Source organism: Peromyscus eremicus, chromosome 3, assembly GCF_949786415.1.
Source record: "Peromyscus eremicus chromosome 3, PerEre_H2_v1, whole genome shotgun sequence".
NCBI lineage: Eukaryota > Metazoa > Chordata > Mammalia > Rodentia > Cricetidae > Peromyscus > Peromyscus eremicus.
The window spans coordinates 150,822,226-150,843,340 of record NC_081418.1 but is presented as its reverse complement, the minus strand read 5'-3'; the positions used below and the strand labels follow the sequence as shown (position 1 = coordinate 150,843,340).

At 38.6% G+C, this 21,115-nt stretch overlaps 1 protein-coding gene across 5 annotated transcripts in view; it reads left to right on the top strand.

Annotated features, from left to right (window-relative positions):
* The window catches only part of C2cd5 (C2 calcium dependent domain containing 5), a 97,582-nt gene that overhangs the window by 20,012 nt on the left and 56,455 nt on the right, over positions 1-21,115 (top strand). For 3 of the 5 annotated variants that reach the window (XM_059258768.1, XM_059258767.1, XM_059258766.1), the window contains exons 6-9: positions 804-959; positions 2,132-2,330; positions 7,669-7,820; positions 12,866-12,951. In XM_059258768.1, the coding sequence (XP_059114751.1) occupies positions 804-959; positions 2,132-2,330; positions 7,669-7,820; positions 12,866-12,951 (593 nt within the window). Of the gene's footprint in view, positions 1-803; positions 960-2,131; positions 2,331-6,611; positions 6,707-7,668; positions 7,821-11,201; positions 11,388-12,865; positions 12,952-21,115 lie in introns of those variants that run through there. The other 2 variants (XM_059258769.1, XM_059258770.1) reach the window with 2 other exon arrangements.

The window sequence follows — 21,115 nt, the reverse complement described above, 5'->3', positions numbered from 1 at the left end:
TACTTAAACCCAATGATACATTTATTTACATGAGTTTCATATTCAGTGCATCTATTAATTAGTACGTGACTACTGCAACAGTTGGTTATATGGCATGGATTCTGTTAGGAACGAGGGGCTGTGGAATTTCTCAACATGTTTGGAAAGGGGCTGTAGTGTGAGATGGAAAGAACATTCTGCCTATAATGTTAGCATCAGCTGGCCAACTTTCATTTTGTTTTTATAAACTTAAATTTATTTTTAACAGTACAGATTTATGTAGTACTCTGTGATATTTTGATTTTCTTAAACTTTGTATTGAACAGTGATTTAATGTCTATAGCCATACTCTGGATCATAAAAGTACAGTTTATATTTGCTATTCATTTTTTAAAAAATAAGTTATTTAATTTTATTTTATGTACATTGGTGTGAGGGTGTCATGTCCCTTGGAACTGGAGTTATAGCCAGATGTGAGCTGCCATAAGGGTGCTAGGAATTCAACCCCAGTCAGCCAGTGCTCTTAACTGCTGAACCATTTCTCCTGCCCCAATATATTTGCTATTCTTACGCGAGAAAAGTGAGAGGCTTCATGACAGGAAATTATTTTCAGGATAAAACAGATCTTAAAAGGTTGTTTGAGAGCTCTTACAGTTGCAGGAGGTTATGTAGTAGATATTCCTGCTTTAGGTATCTAAAACATAAAAACTATACAGATACTTTTTATTTTTTATTTCTCCTTTTGTTTTGGATCTATATTTTTTTTTAAATTTAAGTTTGGCTTTGTGGTTAATAAAAGGATAATAAGTAATTTGTTTTAACAGCAACATCTATTCCAAAGTGCTACAGAGCTGTGGTGATCCATGGATTTGTAGAAGAACTTGTGGTCAATGAAGACCCTGAATATCAATGGATTGATCGTATTCGCACACCAAGGGCATCAAATGAGGCCAGACAGAGACTTATTTCTTTAATGTCAGGTATTCTAGTAAAGCAGCTGTTGATTGCTTAGTCTTAAAATTTCTGTTGATTAACTTAGTCTTAATGTTTTTACTTTCCTTTTGTATGGTACATGAAATTTCACAACCAAGACTGAATTATAAGTGTTGATTCCTTATCCCAGGTACCATCCCATTAAACACTTTTAACAAGTGGACATCTGAATCAGATGTGTGAGTTCACTCTGTGTGTGTGTGTGTGTGTGTGTGTGTGTGTGTGGTGTGTGTGTGTGTGTGTGTGTGTGTGCGCGCGCGCATGCGTGCGCATGTGTTGCATGTGTGGGTCAGAGGTTGACATCTGTTTTTTTCCTTGATCCCTTTCTACCTTGTGTTTTTGAGGCAGGGTCTCTCACTGAACCTGGAGCTCACCAATTGGCCAGAGTGGCTGGCCAGCAAGTCCCAGGGATTCTTCAGCCAGTAATTCCCCACTGCTGGGAGTATAGGGGCATGCTGTTATACTTGAGATTTTGTTTTTTTGTTTTGTTTTTTGTTTTTTTCGAACCACGGTTTCTTTGTGTAGCTTTGGAGCCTGTCCTGGAACTTGCTCTGTAGACCAGGCTGGCCTCGACCGTCTGGCTCTGCCTCCCAAGTGCTGGGATTAAAGGCGTGCACTACCACCGCCCGGCTCATGTTTGAGATTTTAAAAAATATTTTCATGTATGTGTTTGTGTGTTTGCATGGATACATGTGCCATAGTGTGAGTGTCAGAAGACAACTTTTAGGAGAGTCATTTCTGTCCTAGCATATGGTGCTGCAGATTTGAACTCAGGTCCTCATGCACAGCAAATACTTGAGTCATTTAATTTTCTCTCCATCCCCTAGATTTGGAGTATATATCTTTCTTGCTCATCCAAATATTTAACACCTTGGAGATGAGAAGAATGCCAACATACAATGCAGAACCCAAAACTGTTTTTCAGTAAGGCGCATAAATGAATGAGTGAGCATTTACTTAACACGCCTCAGCTTGCAGCCAGTAGTATCTTACCTCCTGAAAGTGGAGCGTGGACCAGATAACTCTAAGTTCTCCTCAAATTCTAAGAGTCTACGATTATTAAACTTTTGTTTTGTTTTTGTATGTCTATTATATCTTTCTTTTAAAAGTATGTAATATAGAGATATGAAGTTAAAAATGAATTTCTTTCTTTCGGTAGGTGAATTACAGAGAAAGATTGGCTTGAAAGTACTTGAGATGAGAGGAAATGCAGTTGTTGGGTACTTGCAGTGTTTTGATCTGGAAGGCGAGTCTGGGTTAGTGGTACGAGCCATAGGAACAGCGTGTACTCTGGATAAATTAAGTAGCCCAGCAGCATTCCTTCCTGCATGTAATTCCCCATCCAAAGAAATGAAGGAGTAAGTATGAATCAATGAAACTGTTTTCATGGAGTTTTTTATCTTTTACCTGGAAGTTTCATTTGTTCTCACATTTTGGTAGCAGTGTTAACATACAGTTTTTATTTGTGCAATTTTTCTTAAACTATTCGAGATCCTTAGACGTCATCTATCTATGCATAAAATGAATGTTCATGTCCTGTGTGGAATGCCTTCCTTTCTAGGAGATGCTTAAATGTGGCTCTGTTAGCAGTGTGTAAGGAAGACTACAGGTTGTCTTGACAGGGTTCTCAGCCTCCGGGGTCTACCATGTGCCAACAGTTCATGAAAATAAACATTGGGGATCATTAAATAGTAATACTGGGGTCTGTGTAAGGCAGGGTGGACACATCTCTCACTGCTCTCCTTCTCTCCTTCCTTGCTTCTCTCCTTCCTCTCACGTTCTCTTTCTCTCATCTTTTCTTTCCCCCTTTTGAGATCAGTTCTCACATTGTTGCCCAGGCTGACCCAAAATTCTTGGGTTCAAGCTATCTTTAGCTTTGTAAGAGCTGAGATGGAGGTGCCCAGCACCATGCCTGCTTAAGCAAACTTCTTTAAAAGGCCAGTTAGTAAATATTTTAGATACTAGCAGTGTAGTCTTTATTTATAAAATATGACAAAAACAGAAAGTACCTTCCCGCCCAGATCTAGACAGAAAACAAAAACCAAACCAAAACAAAACACCAACCACAACCAATAAAAAATTCTTGCAAAGGAGTTCTCAGTCTGTGATCTAAGGGTATTTAGACTTACACATTGCTTAAAAGCTCTGTGCCTGGTGCCTAGTCAGGGTTACTATGGCTGTGATGAAACACCATGAATAAAGCAACTTGGGGAAGAAAGGGTTATTTGACTTACACTTCCACATCACTGTTCCCCACTGAACAGCATCAGGACAGGAGCACAAATGGCAGGAACCTGGAGGCAGGAGCTGATCCAGAGGCCATGGAGGCATGCTGCTTACAGGCTTGCTCCTCATGGCTTTAGCCTGCTTTCTTGTAGAACCTAGGACCACCAGCCCGGGGTGACCCCACCCACAGTGGGCTGGGCCCTCCCCCCATCAATCACTAATTAAGAACACGATCTACTGGCTTGCCTACAGCTGGATCTTATGGAGGCATCTTCTCAGTTGAGGTTCCCTTCTCTCAGATGACCATATCTTGTGTCGACATGAAACTAGCCAGCACACCTTGCAAAGTTCATATCTGTGATTGACTTGGCCTGTGTTTTTTCACTTGTATCAAAGGAAGATTTTGAGCAAGGGTGGTGGGGGGGATAGCTTGGGTATCCCTAATCTGAAAGTATGAAATCTGGAATACTCTAATAAAATAGGAAACATTTTAGGTATCAGTCCTCAAGAGCTTTGGGTTTTGGAACATTTCAATTTTGGGGTTTTTAGTTAGAAGTGCTTCTGGTAAAGTCTCTTCAAATATTCTAAAGTCTGAGATGCTCATGTTCTCAAGTATTTCAAATAAGTGCTATTCTGAATTGCCAGTGGAGAATGTTTGATTTCTTTTTCTGTTTTAATGATTATGTTGAAAGTCTTGTTGGGAACTAGAGCTGCTGACCAGTTTATGTAATTGGAACAACTCCATGCAAGTGAAGTAACACTTTTTCCATGCTGGAGCCTTTAGTAATTCCATAAGGACCAGTGATCTAGAGAGAGTTCTCAGTTAAGGGTTGGGAAACTGTGTGCCCAGGTATGTTGCTGATGCTCCTGTGTAACTCTACCATTGTAGCACCAGCACCATATAAACTTCGAGTGCTACTGTGTATTCCAGTAAGGCTTCCTTTATAAATCAGATGGCAGGTAGATCGGCCTCAGGTGTAGTCGGCTGACTTTTTCCTAGTTTAGATTATCAGGGGGTCAAAATTCTGTAGTTGGCTGAAGGCAAATGGAAACAATCTCAATTCTCAAAAAAGGGAAACCCCTCGTGATCTTTGTGAAAAATGAAATTTTCTTTATCTTGAGCATATACTTATTTAGCCCCTTCTTTTGATGGTCTTTATGGTTATTTGGATTAAATTCTGCTCACAAGATTTATCACAGTAGTACCAGATTTTATTTGGAAATGTATTTACAAATGAAATTATTTAAAAAGTTGTAACCTCTGTTTGCTTTAAAAATGTGTCTTAAGGCTGGGGATGTTGCTCAGTGGTATGTAGAGTGTTTGCCTAACAAGCATGAAGTCCTGGATGTGTTCATGACACTGTAGTAAAAATGCATAAATAAAATGTGTCCTGAAAGAGTGTGGACTTTCAGCTGATACAGGTAGAGTTAGATGCGCATAGATTCAGACCCTGTCCCCCTTTCCATACCAAATTTGAAGACTTGCTTCTTGAAGCCAATTACCATGGTATATCCCTGTAATCTCAATGTTTGAGAGGCTGAGACAGGAGGCTCTCAAGTTGGAGGCCAGCCTGGGCTACTTGGTAAGATTCTGCCTCAAAATAAATAAATAAACAAATAAACAAATGAACACACACACACACACACACAAGACCTGAATCTGTCTGTTGCCACCATGTGGTTTAAAACTCCACCTCATGAGCCCTGGCTTCCACAGATGCATCTCTGAAGTAATCTGTACGCTGAGGTTTTGAGTGAAAAGTGTTTTTCTTGGTGGAACCTTAGAAAGAGAAACCACAGGGTTGTGTTTTATGTGCATTCATGAAGAGACCCTCAGTAAACCCTAGAGGAATTATGTTTCTCCTTTTCTCTCACAGCCATATACTTTAATTGTGAGACATAGAGTGAAGTGTTCTACCCTGCATTGTTAGGGTCTTTGGAAGGCTTCTGACAACGTAGGCCATGTTTAGAAAGCCCCCTGGGATGTAGGCTGCTGTGTCTCCATGGGCTATACTGTATTTGTCATAAGGAATTAGTTTGGGTGATACTTTAGCATTCGTTATGATTTAGCTTATTATAACTAATCTAGTCTTTGGTTATTGTATAACACTGTTGGTTTTAAATTGGAATTTGGTAAAAAGAAACAGATTGGATTTAATACATTATCTAAATGAATGAAGGATTAGAATGGATGGAATGGACTTAACACTGGAAATGTGTTATTTTGAGGCAAACTTTCATACAAGGAGACAGATAGAACTCAGAATCTATCATGGTAGTGCTCTAAGATATTTGAACTTTGATTTGATATCATACTTTGAATTTTGCAGTGTTTGTAATATTTTACCTGCATTAATGGCATGTATGCCCTCTGTAAAGTTTTGTTTCTCTTAGCTGTTGTATATCAATACAGATCCCTTTGATTTTCCTCACTGAGCTCTCCTTGTGGTAAAGCTGCATTCAATGTGACTAATCACTGCTCTGCACACAGATGCTTTGCAAGTGCCTTACATGTGATTTCTTGTGTGCACAGAACTGTGTTGTAGACCTCCCAAGTTGAAGAATTTGAAGGCTTTTTTTCGCTTTAGGGGAGAGAAGAACTCCACTCACTCAGTTGTGTATATAAAAACAGACCACCTCTAAGAGGTTTAATGTGTCAGTTGTACTAAACACGTTTTAGACTTACTAATGTGTCAGTCGTACTAAACATGTTTTAGACTTACGTTAACCACAGCAAAGCATCAGTGAGTTTGAAAGCCATGTTGTGTTCCCTTGCTGTCCAGTTGCTAGATTACCCTGTTTTTACTCAGTATGTGTTGTACGTTAAAAGGATGAACTGTACCTGTTTGTACCTGGTCACTTCCCTCATTCTTTCTTCTTGCTGACAGTTCTTATATATTCTTAAGTATCTCTGTCTTAAAAACATAAATAATTGCTAAGCTTTTTTTTTCATAGAAAGATATAATTAAATAAGCAATTCATATCTTAGTTTAAAAGAACGTGACAGCTCTGTATTTGACTTTCACTTTGTTGGGTGTTTTCCTCCCTTAAACATAATATAACAAGTCCTTTTTTGATGAAAACAAAAACAAGTATGTTAAAAAGAAACTTAAAATTCAAGTCTTAGTAGTCTTTCTTAGTTCCATCAACAATTATACTTGCTATTTTTCTTACAGTTCTTGATTAATCTGATCCTTTAAAATTATATCCTAACTAATTAATTATTGGCTGTTCTTTTTTAATTTTAACTTTTTGCATGCCAGGGATTAAAAAATAAGTTTTCTCCCTTAACAAAAGCTCCTTCAAAATAATTTTAACCTAACTTTGCAATCTGTTGTATGTATTGTTTTCTTTTCTTCCACTTTGATCACAAATTCCTTCAGGTCTCCGCTGGTTCATCCTCCAAGCCATGGATGCCGCTCGACTCACAACAGCCCAATTCACACTGCTACTGGCTCACGACTCACTCAGAACTTCTCTGTGTCTGTTCCCACTCTCATCTACACTGGTACGAGACTGCTCAGACTCCAGAGCTGGGGAGAGGCAGGCCACGGGCAGAGTGGCTGCAGAGGCAGGCAGGCAGGTAGCATAGGCAGGTACCACAGATCTTTGCTTCTTCCCTTTCTTACTTCAAATCCAGCTTCAATAAAGGACTTCTGTTTAGCTGACACAAAGGCTCTGACTATGGAAGCGAAGGTGTTTTTCCGGCTTCCAAAGTCTCTTCCACAGATCCTCTCAGAGCCCTATGATTTTGTGTATTACATTCTGAGAACCCTTCAGTTGTATTTATGTGACTATTTCTGTATTTGTTTAGAATTGAAATCGATAATGCTTCTAATGAAGCAGACACTGACACTTTGATTTGCTTATTCTCGGATGTACAAAGTCTGTAGGGTTTTGAAGCGATAGGGTCTGTTTCATTCTGTGGAAGAGAGCTATTGGAGAACAGGTAAGCAACACAGTGTGTCTATGGAGCTCTACCTATTGTCCTCTCTGCTGTGTTTTTAGCTGCGGCACTCTGATGCTGTAGGATAAGGAAACAGTTTTTTCTTTTCGAGATACTTGTGTGTGTGTAAATATAAAGACAGTTATGGATATTTCCACACACCATTTGTGGCCATCATTTTCTTTTGTAACTTACAAAAACATTTATTTAAGTATTTTGTCATTTATTTATTCTTTTTATTTTTTCCTTTTAATATATGTATTTTTAATCCCCATTAGTCTACCATTTCATGCTTCTTTGCTTTTCCACTCGGCTTATTAACTGTTTCAATGCAGAGAATATTTATCTGGAGAGTGATGAATGGTTAAACAGCAGTTCGTTGTCTCTGGCCTTATTCCCAGCTCCACACTTAAGAAATGACTGCCGGCCCCACCCCAGTTCTTTCCTGATGTTTGGATCATGCTGCCAACTGTCAAGCCCTTTGGCACATGATTGCTTAATATGTCTCCACCTTCTTCTGGCAGGATGCCCTTCAATGAAGATCCCAATCCCAATCCTCACTCATCAGGACCCTCAACCCCTCTGAAAAACCAAACTTATTCCTTTTCACCTTCCAAGTCCTACAGTCGACAGTCCTCTTCTTCTGACACAGACTTGAGTTTGACACCCAAGACTGGTAAGGCACTTCCACCCACCTTTCGTGTTTCCTTTTAAAAACTATTTCTGTTTCTTAGGAGCTTCCCATCCAAGTCTTTCCTCCTATTTCTGCATTTAAGTTAAAAGTGAATGTGAACGCTGATCATTTCAGTTATTTTTTTGTAGAGCCATTGTATGGAGAGTGACATTTTAACTATTTTAATCGTTGTTGATATCAAGTCCAAAGTCGACTTTTGGGTGCTGACAGTGTTCATTTCCTGTTCCAGCCCAGAGGAGTGCTGTCTCATGGCGCTTGCACAGCCGCCAGAGTGGGCTGCACTCAGATAATTCTTATTTCAGAATTTAGTTTTGTGTCTTTATTATGGAAACATTTCAGAACTGGAATGGTTGTATAGCTGTATAGATGTCTGTCCATCTGCTTATTGGCTTAAGGTTAGGTCAGTGTAAAGTATTGTCCTGAGTTTAACTGGAAAAACAGAAAAAAGGAAAAGTCAAAAAGAGAAGAGGAAATGACATTGGTCACATGTATTTATTAACTTGTTTACACATTAACTTAAAAGATAATGTAGCCGGGCAGTGCCGCACGCCTTTAATCCCAGCATTCAGGAGGCAGAGTCAGGCGGATCTCTTGAGTTCCAGGCCAGCCTGTTCTACAGAGCGAGTTCCAGGACAGTCAAGGCTACACAGAGAAGCCCTGTCCTCGAAAAACAAAAAAACAAACAAAAAAGACAATGTAAACACTGATCATTTCAATTATTAAAATTAATTTTTTATAGGGAAATTATTTTGTTTGATGAGTGACATTTAACTATTTAGTCATTGTTGATACTGACTCCGTGGGATCAGGGCGCTTAGCTTTGCTAAGTTTGCTCTCCAGGTTGAAACTGCATTTTAAATTTCCTTCGCCTTGAATAGTTTTCAATTCATTAAATTTATAATTTTCCCTCTCCTGTTTGTATTTTGAATAGTTTCTGGATTTTGGTTAATGTTTTTTGATAAAAAGTTGATAACAGACTAAATTAGCTTCTTCCTAAAGAATTAAATTATTTAAATAACTTTTAAAGAAAGATTGAAAATTTACAGACTTATTATTTCTAGTATTTTAAGTACTATTTCTGGCAGTTTTCCTATCAGATTGATTAAAACAGTTTTTATTTGTATTATTTTGAATTTATTATCTTTAATAACCTTTAATGTTTTATTTTAGTGTTAGAAGAGGACTATAAAATGGATTCATATCTCGTGAAAACAATCAAAACAAAATCTTACTTCCAAAGCAGTGTTATTTATTATAGATTTAATTTCTTTCTTTCTTTTTTATAAATATGGTCACAGAATAGAAATACTATAAGCACCCATTTCTTTCTCTTTGTTTTTATTACCATCTCTGTCACACCTCTCCAACACAGTTACTTTATTTCTAAGTATATGCCTAGTCTTAACATATTAAAGCAAGTGCAGGACAAAAATGCTTGAGAAGATTGCATCTGTTCCCAGTACAGGCGACTTTTCCTTTTCATTATTGCCCAGACGATGCATCCTTGGAGCTTCTTCTCTAGCTTAGTATGTGCTTATTATAAGCAATGTGAAGATGATTAACACAGGCAGGAGGAGGTGCACAGGTTATTTGCAGATAATACCCACATTGGATAAGAAACTGGAGTAAGGTGGTGATGGTGCCCCTAGCACCAATCCCTACAGATGCTGAAGGCTGATTCTATAGTATTAACTAGGAGTAACAGTTGAGAATACAGTAGCATTTTATATAGTGTTTTATAGTGATAGATGCTTTGGAATGGGGCATTTTAGCTATCTTTGTGGCATAAAAATCGAACCATTCAAATTGTAATGAAATTAAAAAAAAAAAAGAGAGAGAGACTGGCCTTAATGTTCCTGATGGTCAGAACAAGATAGACTTAGGGTAGCATTGTTGTCTCTGCTCTTCTTTTATTGTCACTGGAGATGAAACACATCACATCATGCATCCTGGGCCAGCATTCTACCTCTCAGCTTCACCCCTAGCTCCTGGATGCTTTTGGAGACCAGATCTTGTTAAGTTGCTGAGGCTGATCTCTGCCTTGTGAGCCGAAGCAGTCACCCATTAGCTGCTAGGTGTAGCTGGGACTCTTAAAATCTCATTTACAAACCATGTGCTATTCTAACATTTACTTATAAGCTGACTCTGAGTGCTTTATTATGTTTACTTGCCTCAGGAACTTATTGTATGTTAGCATCCCCAGGCTCTTGGCCTTGCTGCGAGTCCTTCACCACCTTTCAGTGGTCCAGAGGGGCACTTCACTTATGTTAGGAAATGGCAGAATAATGTTCTCAAATTCCTAAAGCTGTGATTCAGTGTGCATCTTTTTCTGCTTTCTAATTCCCTACATTCAAGACTCAGTCTTCTGAGAAATAGTGGAATAAACTGATTATAATTGATTTATTATTTATAAACTGAGAAGTCAAAAATAGAGCAGACATATTAAAGGTAGCCTGAGAAAATTATTTTTCTGTTTATAATTAATGCTGTTTTTCTTTTAGATTTCTTAAATTTTTTCTTATGTATTAGAATCTAATTTATGACATTTAAAAAAATGAGACTTTAAAAATATTTTCCCCAAGTTCTCAATAAGAGTGAAATTTTTGAATGCTGGTGTATGATAGAGATTTACACACTTGATTTGGGGTTAATTTTACTTTCTTAGACAATCTGTTGTATATACTTTTTACTATCCACAGGGTTTTTAATCTTTAAATACATCTCTGTAAATAGTACAATGGTCAGATTAAAGTATGAAAAATTTTAGAGAAAAGTAAGAGCATTATTTTTACTTTTTAATAAAAAGAATTTATACTTCAAAATTGGAGAGAAAAAACTATTTTGAATTCATAAGGCAATACTCTTTGATTATTTTTTAATGAGTAGTCCATTAACACAACAATATTCAGTATCTTAGCTAGTAACATTTGAAGGTACCAAACTTTACCACTTTAAATAAGTGTTTATGACTAAAGCAACAAGTTTCTCATCATAATACTGAAGAGGGGTGTTTTTCAACCATACAAGTTCTGAGACACACAACCAACCAACCGACAAAAATTGTTGGGCAATTGAAATGTTCGAAGACGTCAGTTAAAAGTGATGTGAATGGCATAAAATCTTGCTAGTTATTTAAAGATTTTTAATGACTGCAGAGTTTGAAAGGGCTTTGTTAATGTAGAAGGTATCTTTGGTTTGCACTGTGTTGGCTAGAGGGTTCTGGCGGGTGGGTGTTCTTAGGCTCAGTGTTGATTTGTCTGCATTTGAAATCCATTTGACTGTTATGTTTTGCTTCATCATTGCTTTCCTTCTCCTGCATTTTCTGATCTTCTGAATCTGCATCTTTGCTACTTTCCTCCACAGCACCTTACCCACAGGGGCCTGGGATCTACCTGTGCCCCAGCTCCACCCCCCTCTCTTGTGGTTCCCTTCACCTTAAGTCCCGCCTCCTCTCGGAATCTAGCCTTACCCCTCATCACTCTACCCTTGTCAGCCCCGTTCTGAGGAAAAGTGTTTCTTTCAGTGAAGAGCTGTTCCTGGCTGCTTCTGGTAGGATCACATTATGTCAGCTTTTTTAATCCCTTTATTTTAAATCATCTTTGAAACATTATTTTATACCATAAAGAATGATTGTGTGCTTTATGTGTCTATTAGTTATTTTACTGACAGTTAATCAGAATTACAAAGATGTCATTGGAGGTTATTTGATGGATAATTATGAGTATATACTAAACTTTATACCTAAAAAGATTATGTCTCAGGACATGGATGTGGATGTTTATTGTAACTGTCACTACCTACGTCCTTACTCAAGTGACTGTGGTAGATGCTTTGCTCCTTTCTCTCCATACCTGCTCCATCCACATCGGACCTGTGCCATCCTGTTGCTAAACCATAAGGCTACATGAGAAAATTATTCTGTTTGAACCAGTTTAAGTCTCATTTTGGTGATATTCTTTTATTATATCTTTTTTCTATCCACTACATTAATCAAGTTATTCTGCTATGTTTTCTGGTAATTTATTTATCACTGCAAACTTACCTTTATTTTGTGACTTTTAATACGCTTCATATAAAGATCCTAGTTTTATTTATGGTTAGCATTGTATAGTCTCTTAAAAATGTTTAGATTACTATAAGAAAAATTTTATTTTTAAAAGAACAGAATGGGACTACACACATGCTAACCTTTGTTTCCTTATCCAAGAACAGCTAAAAATGTAAATGTGAATTAGTTCCTTTTTAAGGCACTGCAGTAAATTTGACTGTGTGCATCTTAGTCTCGGGAGGGTGGGATTCACCCCAGTCTGCAGCACTAGCTTCTCACCCATCCCATTTTCATACAAGACTTGGGTCATATTTGTTCTTGTAGTAGTATCAAAACAAGAGGAACAACAAATGGTAGAGAAAGAAATGTGACATTAGCCTTAAAATACATCTAAGAGGGAGGAAATAGAATTCTTTCATCCCTGACTATGTACATTTGAGATTTATTTACCCATGTGTGATTTTTTTTTTTTCCAAAAAATTGTGTTGATTTTTGTGAATGAGCACACTGTTGTAGTGTGACACCATTTTCAGAGGTGGGTGTCAGCAGAGAATAAACTTCATTCTGAATGCTGATTCCATACTCTTTAGCTCTCCTGTGATATTTTAAATGAGCAGTTAGTATGTTTCTCCTTTACATTTAATCAGATATTTTGGTGTGCCTAAATTGTTAGAATAGTAATAGTTATTCTTTTGATTATTTTTATTAAAAGTCTCATTTTAAATATAGAATATTATCAAAGATTTGCTACCTTGTTATAATATTCTTATTAGAATAAATTGATTCTAAAACTAGCTCTGACCAGAACTTCGATGTCTTGCTTTAAAGAAAGTCTTAGTATAGTAAAGTAAAATGTATGTGTTAGTTGCCATCTCAAAATATGTGAAATGTGTGGATCATTTTCTTGTATTTTGACTTATACTGGTTTGCTGTTTTATAGTTGTTGTTTGGTTGTTGTTTATGTGCTGATGTCCTGTAGGAATGGGAAGTGGTAGTGCTGGAAAAGAAGGGGGGCCCTTTAAAGCTCTTCTGCGACAACAGACTCAGGCGGCGTTGGAACAGCGGGTAAGAGTCACCACTTTACTTTCTGTTCTTGCATTGGCACCATGGCTCTGTGTTCCTAGGCTGCTGTGGGCTCAAAGACTTCCGAAAGGTATTCTTGATCATATCTGCAATGCTGTAGTTTTAATGATCAAATGTCTTTAAGATATCACAGTAATTTATTTACCAATATTTACTTTTGGTTGGAAAAATTCTGTAAGTTTTTTGTTTTGTGTTCTAATGTTTAATTTAAAATATTTCTCCTGAAAATATCCATTGAATGATGAAGTCATTTCTTTTTTTCCATTAAAATTACAATATAGAAAAGAAAATGGTTAATATTTTTCAGAAAAACATCTCAATAACATTACATTAAAATAATGCTCTAGTATATTAACATTTATCTACTGATATAATTTTTCTCACTGGCCTGTTTATTAGAGATAAGGCACACTTTCTATATCTCTGTAGATTAAAATTAATAGAGTGGTTCTCTAGTGTAATATTTTAATTATGCTTATCGTTTAGTTAATTTGTTGAGTGGGAAACTGAGTCTAGTTTTTGGATGATTTCTCTCTCTCTCTCTTTATAAACGTCATTGCTAAGGGAGGATCGCCTCATAGGTTCTGTAGAAGGCGGGTATGTTTCTGAACACGTATGAGAGCCTGTGCCTTGTGTTAGAAGCTTTTCTACTTTTCATCTTGCTCACCTAAGTTTTATTTAAGCTTTTAACAAATGTTGCTGGCTTTTTCTGAACTTAGTACTGTGAGGCTCCTGTTCTTTTCTGCTAGTGCAGTGCATGGTTCCATGTGTCCTGTCCTGTGCTTCAATTCAGACAGCGCTCCACAGCTTTCTTTCCGTCTGCTTTGGAAGCTATAAGCACTTATAGACTCTTATGTTGTTTGTTCATTTGATACCAGCACTTGGGAGAGAACAAAGGTGAGGTGTAGTGAACACTGTAAAAGGCACACTCCTTTCTGTAGTCGTCTGTTTCTGTTTCTCTGACTACAGACGATAAGTTTATTCTCTAGGCAGTTTTTTTCTTATGCTGCAAGTAGCTGTTTATGTCCTGCTTACCTTTTAGACAAGGGTGAGGTAAGCAGAGCTGAAGTGTAGTAATGAGTTGAGCTCTACCCAGGTCTCTTGTTTTCGTGCAGTGCTTGGGATTGAACCCCAGGACCTTGTACCTGCTGGGCAAGCACCTTCCCACTGAGCAGTGTCCTTAGCCCTCAGTTCTTTGTTTTGTGCCCCGTTAAACTGCATTTGCTCTTCACCTACTCCTGCCTTGGTAGCACACCGACCACCACCACCACCACCGTCAGAGCTGAAGATTAAAGTATGGAGAACAGGGTCAGAGTGGAGGTGTGCGTGTTTGTTCATCATGTTTTAGGCCAGATGGTTTTATCTTTGCCTTCTCCCATTTTTTTTTTTTTTTTTTAAATCTAATTGCTGTTTTAGAATTCACATAAAGAGAAAAGCTTGGTTGATGAGATAGTGGACTGGAAATGTGGCTGTGTGACGTGCTGGTGACTTTACTGTCTGTGCCACAGACCTTTACAGCCATTTCATGGGAGACATTCAAATAATTTTGGATTGGGTTTAGATAAATTTGTGGACTTTTTTGTTTTGTTTTTATTTTTTGAGGTGGTGTCTAATCTGTAGCCCAGGCTAACAGGGATCTCACTATGTAGCTCAGAACTCATAATCGTACTGCTTTAACCTTGCAAATGCTGGGATTACAATGCCTAAGTAAAAGTTGTGTGTGTGTTTCTTTAAAATATGTTTTAAATTGAAATAGAATTTCATCACTTTCCTCCCTCCCATTTCTCTGTCCAGCTCCTCCCATATCCACCCACTCTAAGTTAATAGCCTCTTTTAAAAATTATTATTACATACATACATATATCTATTTATATGCAAAAATATGTAAGTACAACCTGCTAAGTCTGTTTTTCTTGTTTGTGTGCATATGGTTTCAGCGCTGACCACTCTGCATTAGACAACCAATAAGTTGACTCATCCCTGAGAGAAGCTAATCCTTCTCTGAATAGTCATTAGTAGCTTGTAGTTCTTTGTCTAGGGGTGGGACTCCATGAGATTACCCCTTCTGCATTGGCATATCCATTGATACTGCCATTGTTCTGGCTTGTTTATGTAGCCATTTCTGGGAGAGAATGTTTTACAGCAGACTTCTTGGGATTCTGGCTCTTACAGTCTTTCTTCTCCATTTTCCGAGAGCTTCTCTCAGCCATAGATGCGGGAGCTGTGATGTAGATGTTTCTGTTGGGGCTGGGATCCTCAGATCCATTGATCCCTTCCTTGTGTACAGCTGTAGTTTTCTGTGATAGTCTTCATTTGCTGTAAAGAGAGGCTTCATTGCTGAAGAGTGGTGGTGTGTCCTTATACACTTACCTGTGTGTCTAACGATAAGATTTATAATGTAGTGAGGAATTATGCTGGGTTAGTAATGTGGCAGAGTCTTTTCTAGTGTCCATGACCTCACTAGCTAGGAAGCTATGAGTCAGGAATGATATCCCTTCTGTTGAGTGGGCTTTAAGTCCACTTCAACAGCTGTGATTACCACCAACATGTGAGTGTTCCTGTTGAACCTTTAGGATATCTTGCATGTTGTTCATTGTCATGGTTCACAGGTGTGGCAGCTGGGTAGGGCTGTTCAATCTCATCTCTTTCTTGATAGCTTGCATATTATTCTCTGGTACCATAGAGATTTGATTGCAGGAAAAAGAAACTTTCAGGTCAGGTGCAGCTCAAATTATGAGTTGTGTCCTTAATCTGTGGTATCTTCAGCACTAGGGGCCCACCCTTGATCTCTGAAAGACAGCAAAAGTCTACGTTTATAGTTTGTTGTTTTAGGAGTCCCTTGGACTACCCTGACCAACCATTTGAAAGGAGGTTTCTCATGTCTGGTACTGGAATTTTTGTTAGTCTATAGTTCTTATAGGGGAGTGTTGTTAGCCCAAGTGGCTTAACTTCCTTTAAACTATTTTTTTTTTTTGTGTGTGTGTGTACCCATATATACACATATGTATTGCTTATACTTTTAAGTAACTACAAAATGATTCATTGAAGGTTTATCAAACAACCTTCAAGGAATCATAGCCCTGGTATTATTTGCCTCCCTTCTTCACCATATGTTTGAGCTCCATTCTTTTGTAGTTGGAGTCCACTCCCCATTTTTGAATGTTTCTTACTTTGTGTTACCTACAAACTCCCCTCTCGCTGCCCCACATCTATGGCCCCTTTACATTTTCTTGGTTTCTCTGATTAGTCCGTGTTGTGTACGCCCATCAGAGCATCTGAGGGTTTGGAGATAGGAATGTCAGTTGAGTGAAAACATGCAGAGGATTTTGTTTTGTTTTTTTTAAGACAGGGTCTCATGTAGTCTAGGTTGGCCTGAGCCAACTGTGTACCCAAGGGTCACCTTTAACTCCTGCCTCTGCCTCTTTTTTGCTTTTGTTGCTATTTATTTATTTAGGTTTATTTGAGACCAGGTCTTTCCACATAGTCCTGACTGTCCTGGGATTCACTATGTAGATCAGGCTGACCTTGGACTCACAGACATCTGCCTGCCTCTGTCTCCCAAGTGCTAGGATTAAAGGCATGCACCACCATGCCCAGCCCCTGCCTTTACTGATTAAATGCTGGTATTATAGGTGTGTGCTGCAGAATTTGGCCAGATTTATGTTTGTTTTGTTCCTTCCTTCCTTCTTTCCTTCCTTCCGCTTTTTCTTTTTCTTTTTTTTTTTTTTTTTTAATTTGAGAAAGAGTTTCTCTGTGTAGCCTTGGCTGTTCTGGAACTTGCTCTGTAGACCAGCCTGGCCTTGAACTCATAGAAATCATCTGCCTCCTGAGTGCTGGGACTAAAGGTGTGTGCCTGGCTCAGATTTGTATTTTCTAATATGCTTTTTTTATTTTGAGATACAGTGTCATGTAGCAGAGCACTATGTAGTTAAGAATGATCTCTACCTCTCAAACTGGGATTATAGGCATACACAAACACATTGGGCTTCTACTTGTACTTTTCAAACTGTAGTTTATTACATTTTAAAATTTATTTTGTGTGGGCAGAGGCAAGTTTGTGGGTGCATAAATGCTGTGGTGCACATATGGAGGCCCTAGAATAACTCATGGGAGGGGCTTCTCTACTGCCATGTGGTCAGTTGAACTCAGGTTGTCAGGCTTGGCAGGAAGTGTCTTTACCCACTAGGCCATCTTGATGGCCTCTGATGTGCTTTTAAAGAGTTTAAAATCTTGGACACGTCAGCACATTGGGCATATACTATAACTTTTTTTATTTTAACCAAAAAAAGGGGAAATGTGGTTGATATATTATGTACCCCAATAAACTTATCTGCGGGTCAGAGAACAGAATAGCCACTATATTAAACGTAGAGGTTAGGCAGTGGTAACATATGCCTTTAATCCTAGCCTTCTGGAGGCAGAGATCCATCTAGATCTCTGTGAGTTCAAAGCCACACTGGAAACCACCAGGCATAGTGACACACACCTTTAATCTCAGAAGTGATGGCAGGAAGCAGAAAGGTATATAAGGCATGAGGACCAGGAACTAAGTTTGTTAAGCTTTTAGGCTTTTAGCAGCAGTTCAGCTGAGATTCATTCAGATGAGGACACAGAGGCTTCCAGTTTGAGGAAATAAGATCAGCTGAGGAATTGGTGAGGCGAGGTTGTCTGTAGCTTGTTCTGTTTCTCTGATCTTTCAGTGTTCACCCCAAAACCTGGCTCCGGGTTTTATTTCATTTATAAGACTGTTTAGCAATTCGTCTTACAGGCATATGTTAGTAGACAGTCTTCATAGGATTAAAAGCAAAGGTATTGAGAACTACAGTTTTTTGTATAACTTTGTAAAACCTGACGTGTTATGGTTTTGCATCTGTACCATTCCCATATGCAGTAGTAGTCCCTTGCATTCCCCCAAGTTCAGAAGAAGCAGCAAAAGCAGCAGTGTCTTTGGCTTTTCTAGTCACCTCTGGCTGCTGTTGATGTCACTTTTGTTTGGGGAAGAGGCATGCAGCAGTACAGTAAGTTCTCTGCAGAAGTGTGTGCAGGTGTGTATGAAAACATCTGTGTGAGGATATACTAAGAGCATTAAAATATTTGGCTTTAAAAGTATTCACATAGGTTTTTAGTTGTGTGTTTTTCCTCAGTAAAGAAAGCTGGAGCTGGATGCTGAGGCATATACCTACAGTCGCAGCACTTAGAATCTGGAGCTTATGGGTTCTGAGTTCAAGACCAGCCTGGACTACATGGGGAAAAAGGAAAGGAAAGAAGCCTAGTTATTTACCTATTCCCAAGGAACATACTTTTGGGAAACATGGATAAAAAGTGGATTTATAGTGAATTAAGATCTCCTTATTAGTAAGTAGGATAAAATTGTATGATAAACCATTGCAGGGATCTAGCATGGTGCTGGGTTGTTTTTTAAGATGTATTTCTATGTTTAAAGATGTGCATGTGTCTGTATGTGTATGCTCATGTGTGTTTGAATGCATGCAGAGGCCAGCAGAAGGCATTGAATCCCCTAGACATGGAGTTATAGGTGGTGTGAGCTGATTGACATGGGTGCTCGGAACCAAATCTGGATCCTCTGGAGCAGCGGCTGCTCTTAACTCCTGAGCCATCTCTCCAGCTTTAGAAATTCACTCTGTGCTCTGGCGATGACAAAAGAGTTGATATAAAAATTGAGCCATTTATATATCTTAAAGAAAAACTCCATGTAAATCTACTGAAAATAATACGTCTGCTATGTTTTATTGATTTTTCAACTACCTTTCTTTAAAGACACACTATCAAATATTCTTATAATTTATGCTCTTAGCTTATATCAAAGGTCAACAAGTAAAATATGTCTGGGGACAACAGGGAAGGAAGGATACTTTAAACATTAATGGACTTTCTAGAGAATGTGTCTTTTTCTTGTTTCTCAAACTGACATTCAGACATTGAAAGCATAGCATGCTTGGACTGATCTTGGGGAAGCTGCCTTTGTCAGAGGGGGGAAGAAAAGAGCAACCCTATAAATTCAGCAGGTGTAATGCATAGGCTGTAACTTAAACCAAGTTCTGAATGATGTTTAATGAGAAGTAAGAACTAATGTGGGTGTTAAGGTTTACTGCTAAGGAGGACAGGAATAGAAGGCCCTGCCGTGCTCTGCTTTCTAAAATGTGGAGGTATGATGGCACCTCTCTTTTGGTTGGGACAGTTTTGGAAGTCATTTTCTGCACTTAACATAGGCCCTGGCATAGGTCAGCATGTGCCAGCAGTCTCGTGCAATGTGGAGATGGCCATGTTTTACTTGCAGTCAGTAACACCAGTAACTTCTTTAGTTGGAGAATACTTTGCAGATGGACTTGGCCCAAATAATTCTGATAGTTTTTGCCTATTGTTGATTAAATCTTGTATTTTAAAGTGAATCAGTGTGCTTGCTGGATGGACTGGGGCTGTGTAAGAGAGACTCCATCAGCAGAGCAAGCTGGCACCTCTTGAAGCAGCCATTGTGTTTTTCTGCTCTGACTGGTTTTAGTATGAAACTTCCTAGCTCATCCTTTATCAAGTCCTCTGATCTGCCTCCCCCTCCACTTCCCCCTCTTCCCTCCCTCCTACTTGTCTCTCCATCTCTTTTAGAGGTGATCACACCTTGGACCCTGCACACATCTAGGCAGACTCTATACTGCGTGCTGTCCCCAGGGCTGGAAGTCATGTTTTCCATTTAGCTTACAAACATTTTTTTCTTTTTACAGTGGTTCTTGTCTTAATATTTAAAAGATGGATGTATAAAGAATAAGTATAAAGTACATTTTATTCTTTGAGACCATCATATAACTTAGATATTTTAAGAACTTTTAAAATGTAAGTGTTCCTAAAATTGAAAAAAAAATGGACCTAATTTACTACATTTTAATAACATTAGCCACTTATACATGTCTAACTTAAAATTTAAGGTATAAAAGTTCAGATGAAAATAAGGATACATTTTTGACAAAAAGTATTATATACCTTTAGCCATATATTTCCTAATATTCACTTCCATGTTTCAGTCTAGGTCAAACATAAACAATTTTATGGATTGGCTTTTTACCCTTCTTATACAGTGTAGCAGTTCTGGTCCTTGTTAAAGTAGATCATTTCTGAGTTTTGACTGGATTTTAATGTGTTTATGTATATGCACACCCATGTGCACTTTTTATGTTTATGCAGGTGTGCAGGACGGTTCCTTTGTGCTGAAAATTGCAAGTTGCTCTGCCTTATGCATTGTGCTTCAGCAGTCTTGTAATTCCATGCTTCAAGCAGCCAGTGGGTCATCTTGCTGCTTTTATATGTGCCTGTTTTTAGTAGTTGCTCTTTTTATTTGTTGCATTTAGTCTGCTGTGACCTAGAAAATTCAATAATGATGAATTTTAGAATGATAAGTATTTTTAGCATCTGTAGCTACTTTCTACCAGTGTGAGCGTCCCCTGTGGAGATGCCTTGGGAATACAGTGCATGAACCTTAATACTTGCAGTCCTTTGAGGGTTCATTGGGCTGTTTTCCAGCTCTTATTATGTTGACAGTGGTCAGGGCTGTTGGTTAGTAACTTCTGGTTAAGAGAGCTGCATTCATCTCACAGCCAGGCAGGTCAGGTAGCCGTCACCTCTTCCTTGCATCCACTTTTTCCATGGCACATGGCCCGTGTTTGGGCACCCACAGACATTCCCTTTCCTGCTGGTGCTCTGTGAGTGAGTTCCCTATCGTTTCACTTTCTTTTGAGTTCTTCTTGTCATCCTTATGGCAGAAGGGGAGCCACAGCTTGGAGAGCCTGCAGGATTGTGTGTTCCCTGACTCCACCGTGTGCTTCTTTCCTCTGCTTAGCATACAGTATGTGGCTCCTTTTGCTCCTGGCCACATAGAGATTGGCTCTCACGTCACCTAGCTGTTTTACTTTCTCTTTCTCGCTCTCCAGACTGCCTGTCCTTTCACTCCATGTCCCATACTTCCTTTTTCTAGGCCTCTTGTTGCATGCAGGCCTTAGGAATAAATACTTGCCAAAAGCCTGTGTGCCTGCATGTGAGAGACATTGTTACTGAGAAAGGCATATGGGTTGCCAGGCTGTCCAGCCCTGTGCCATTGGGAAATGGTGTTGGAGTAGAGTTTGAGAAGAGAGAAGAGTGT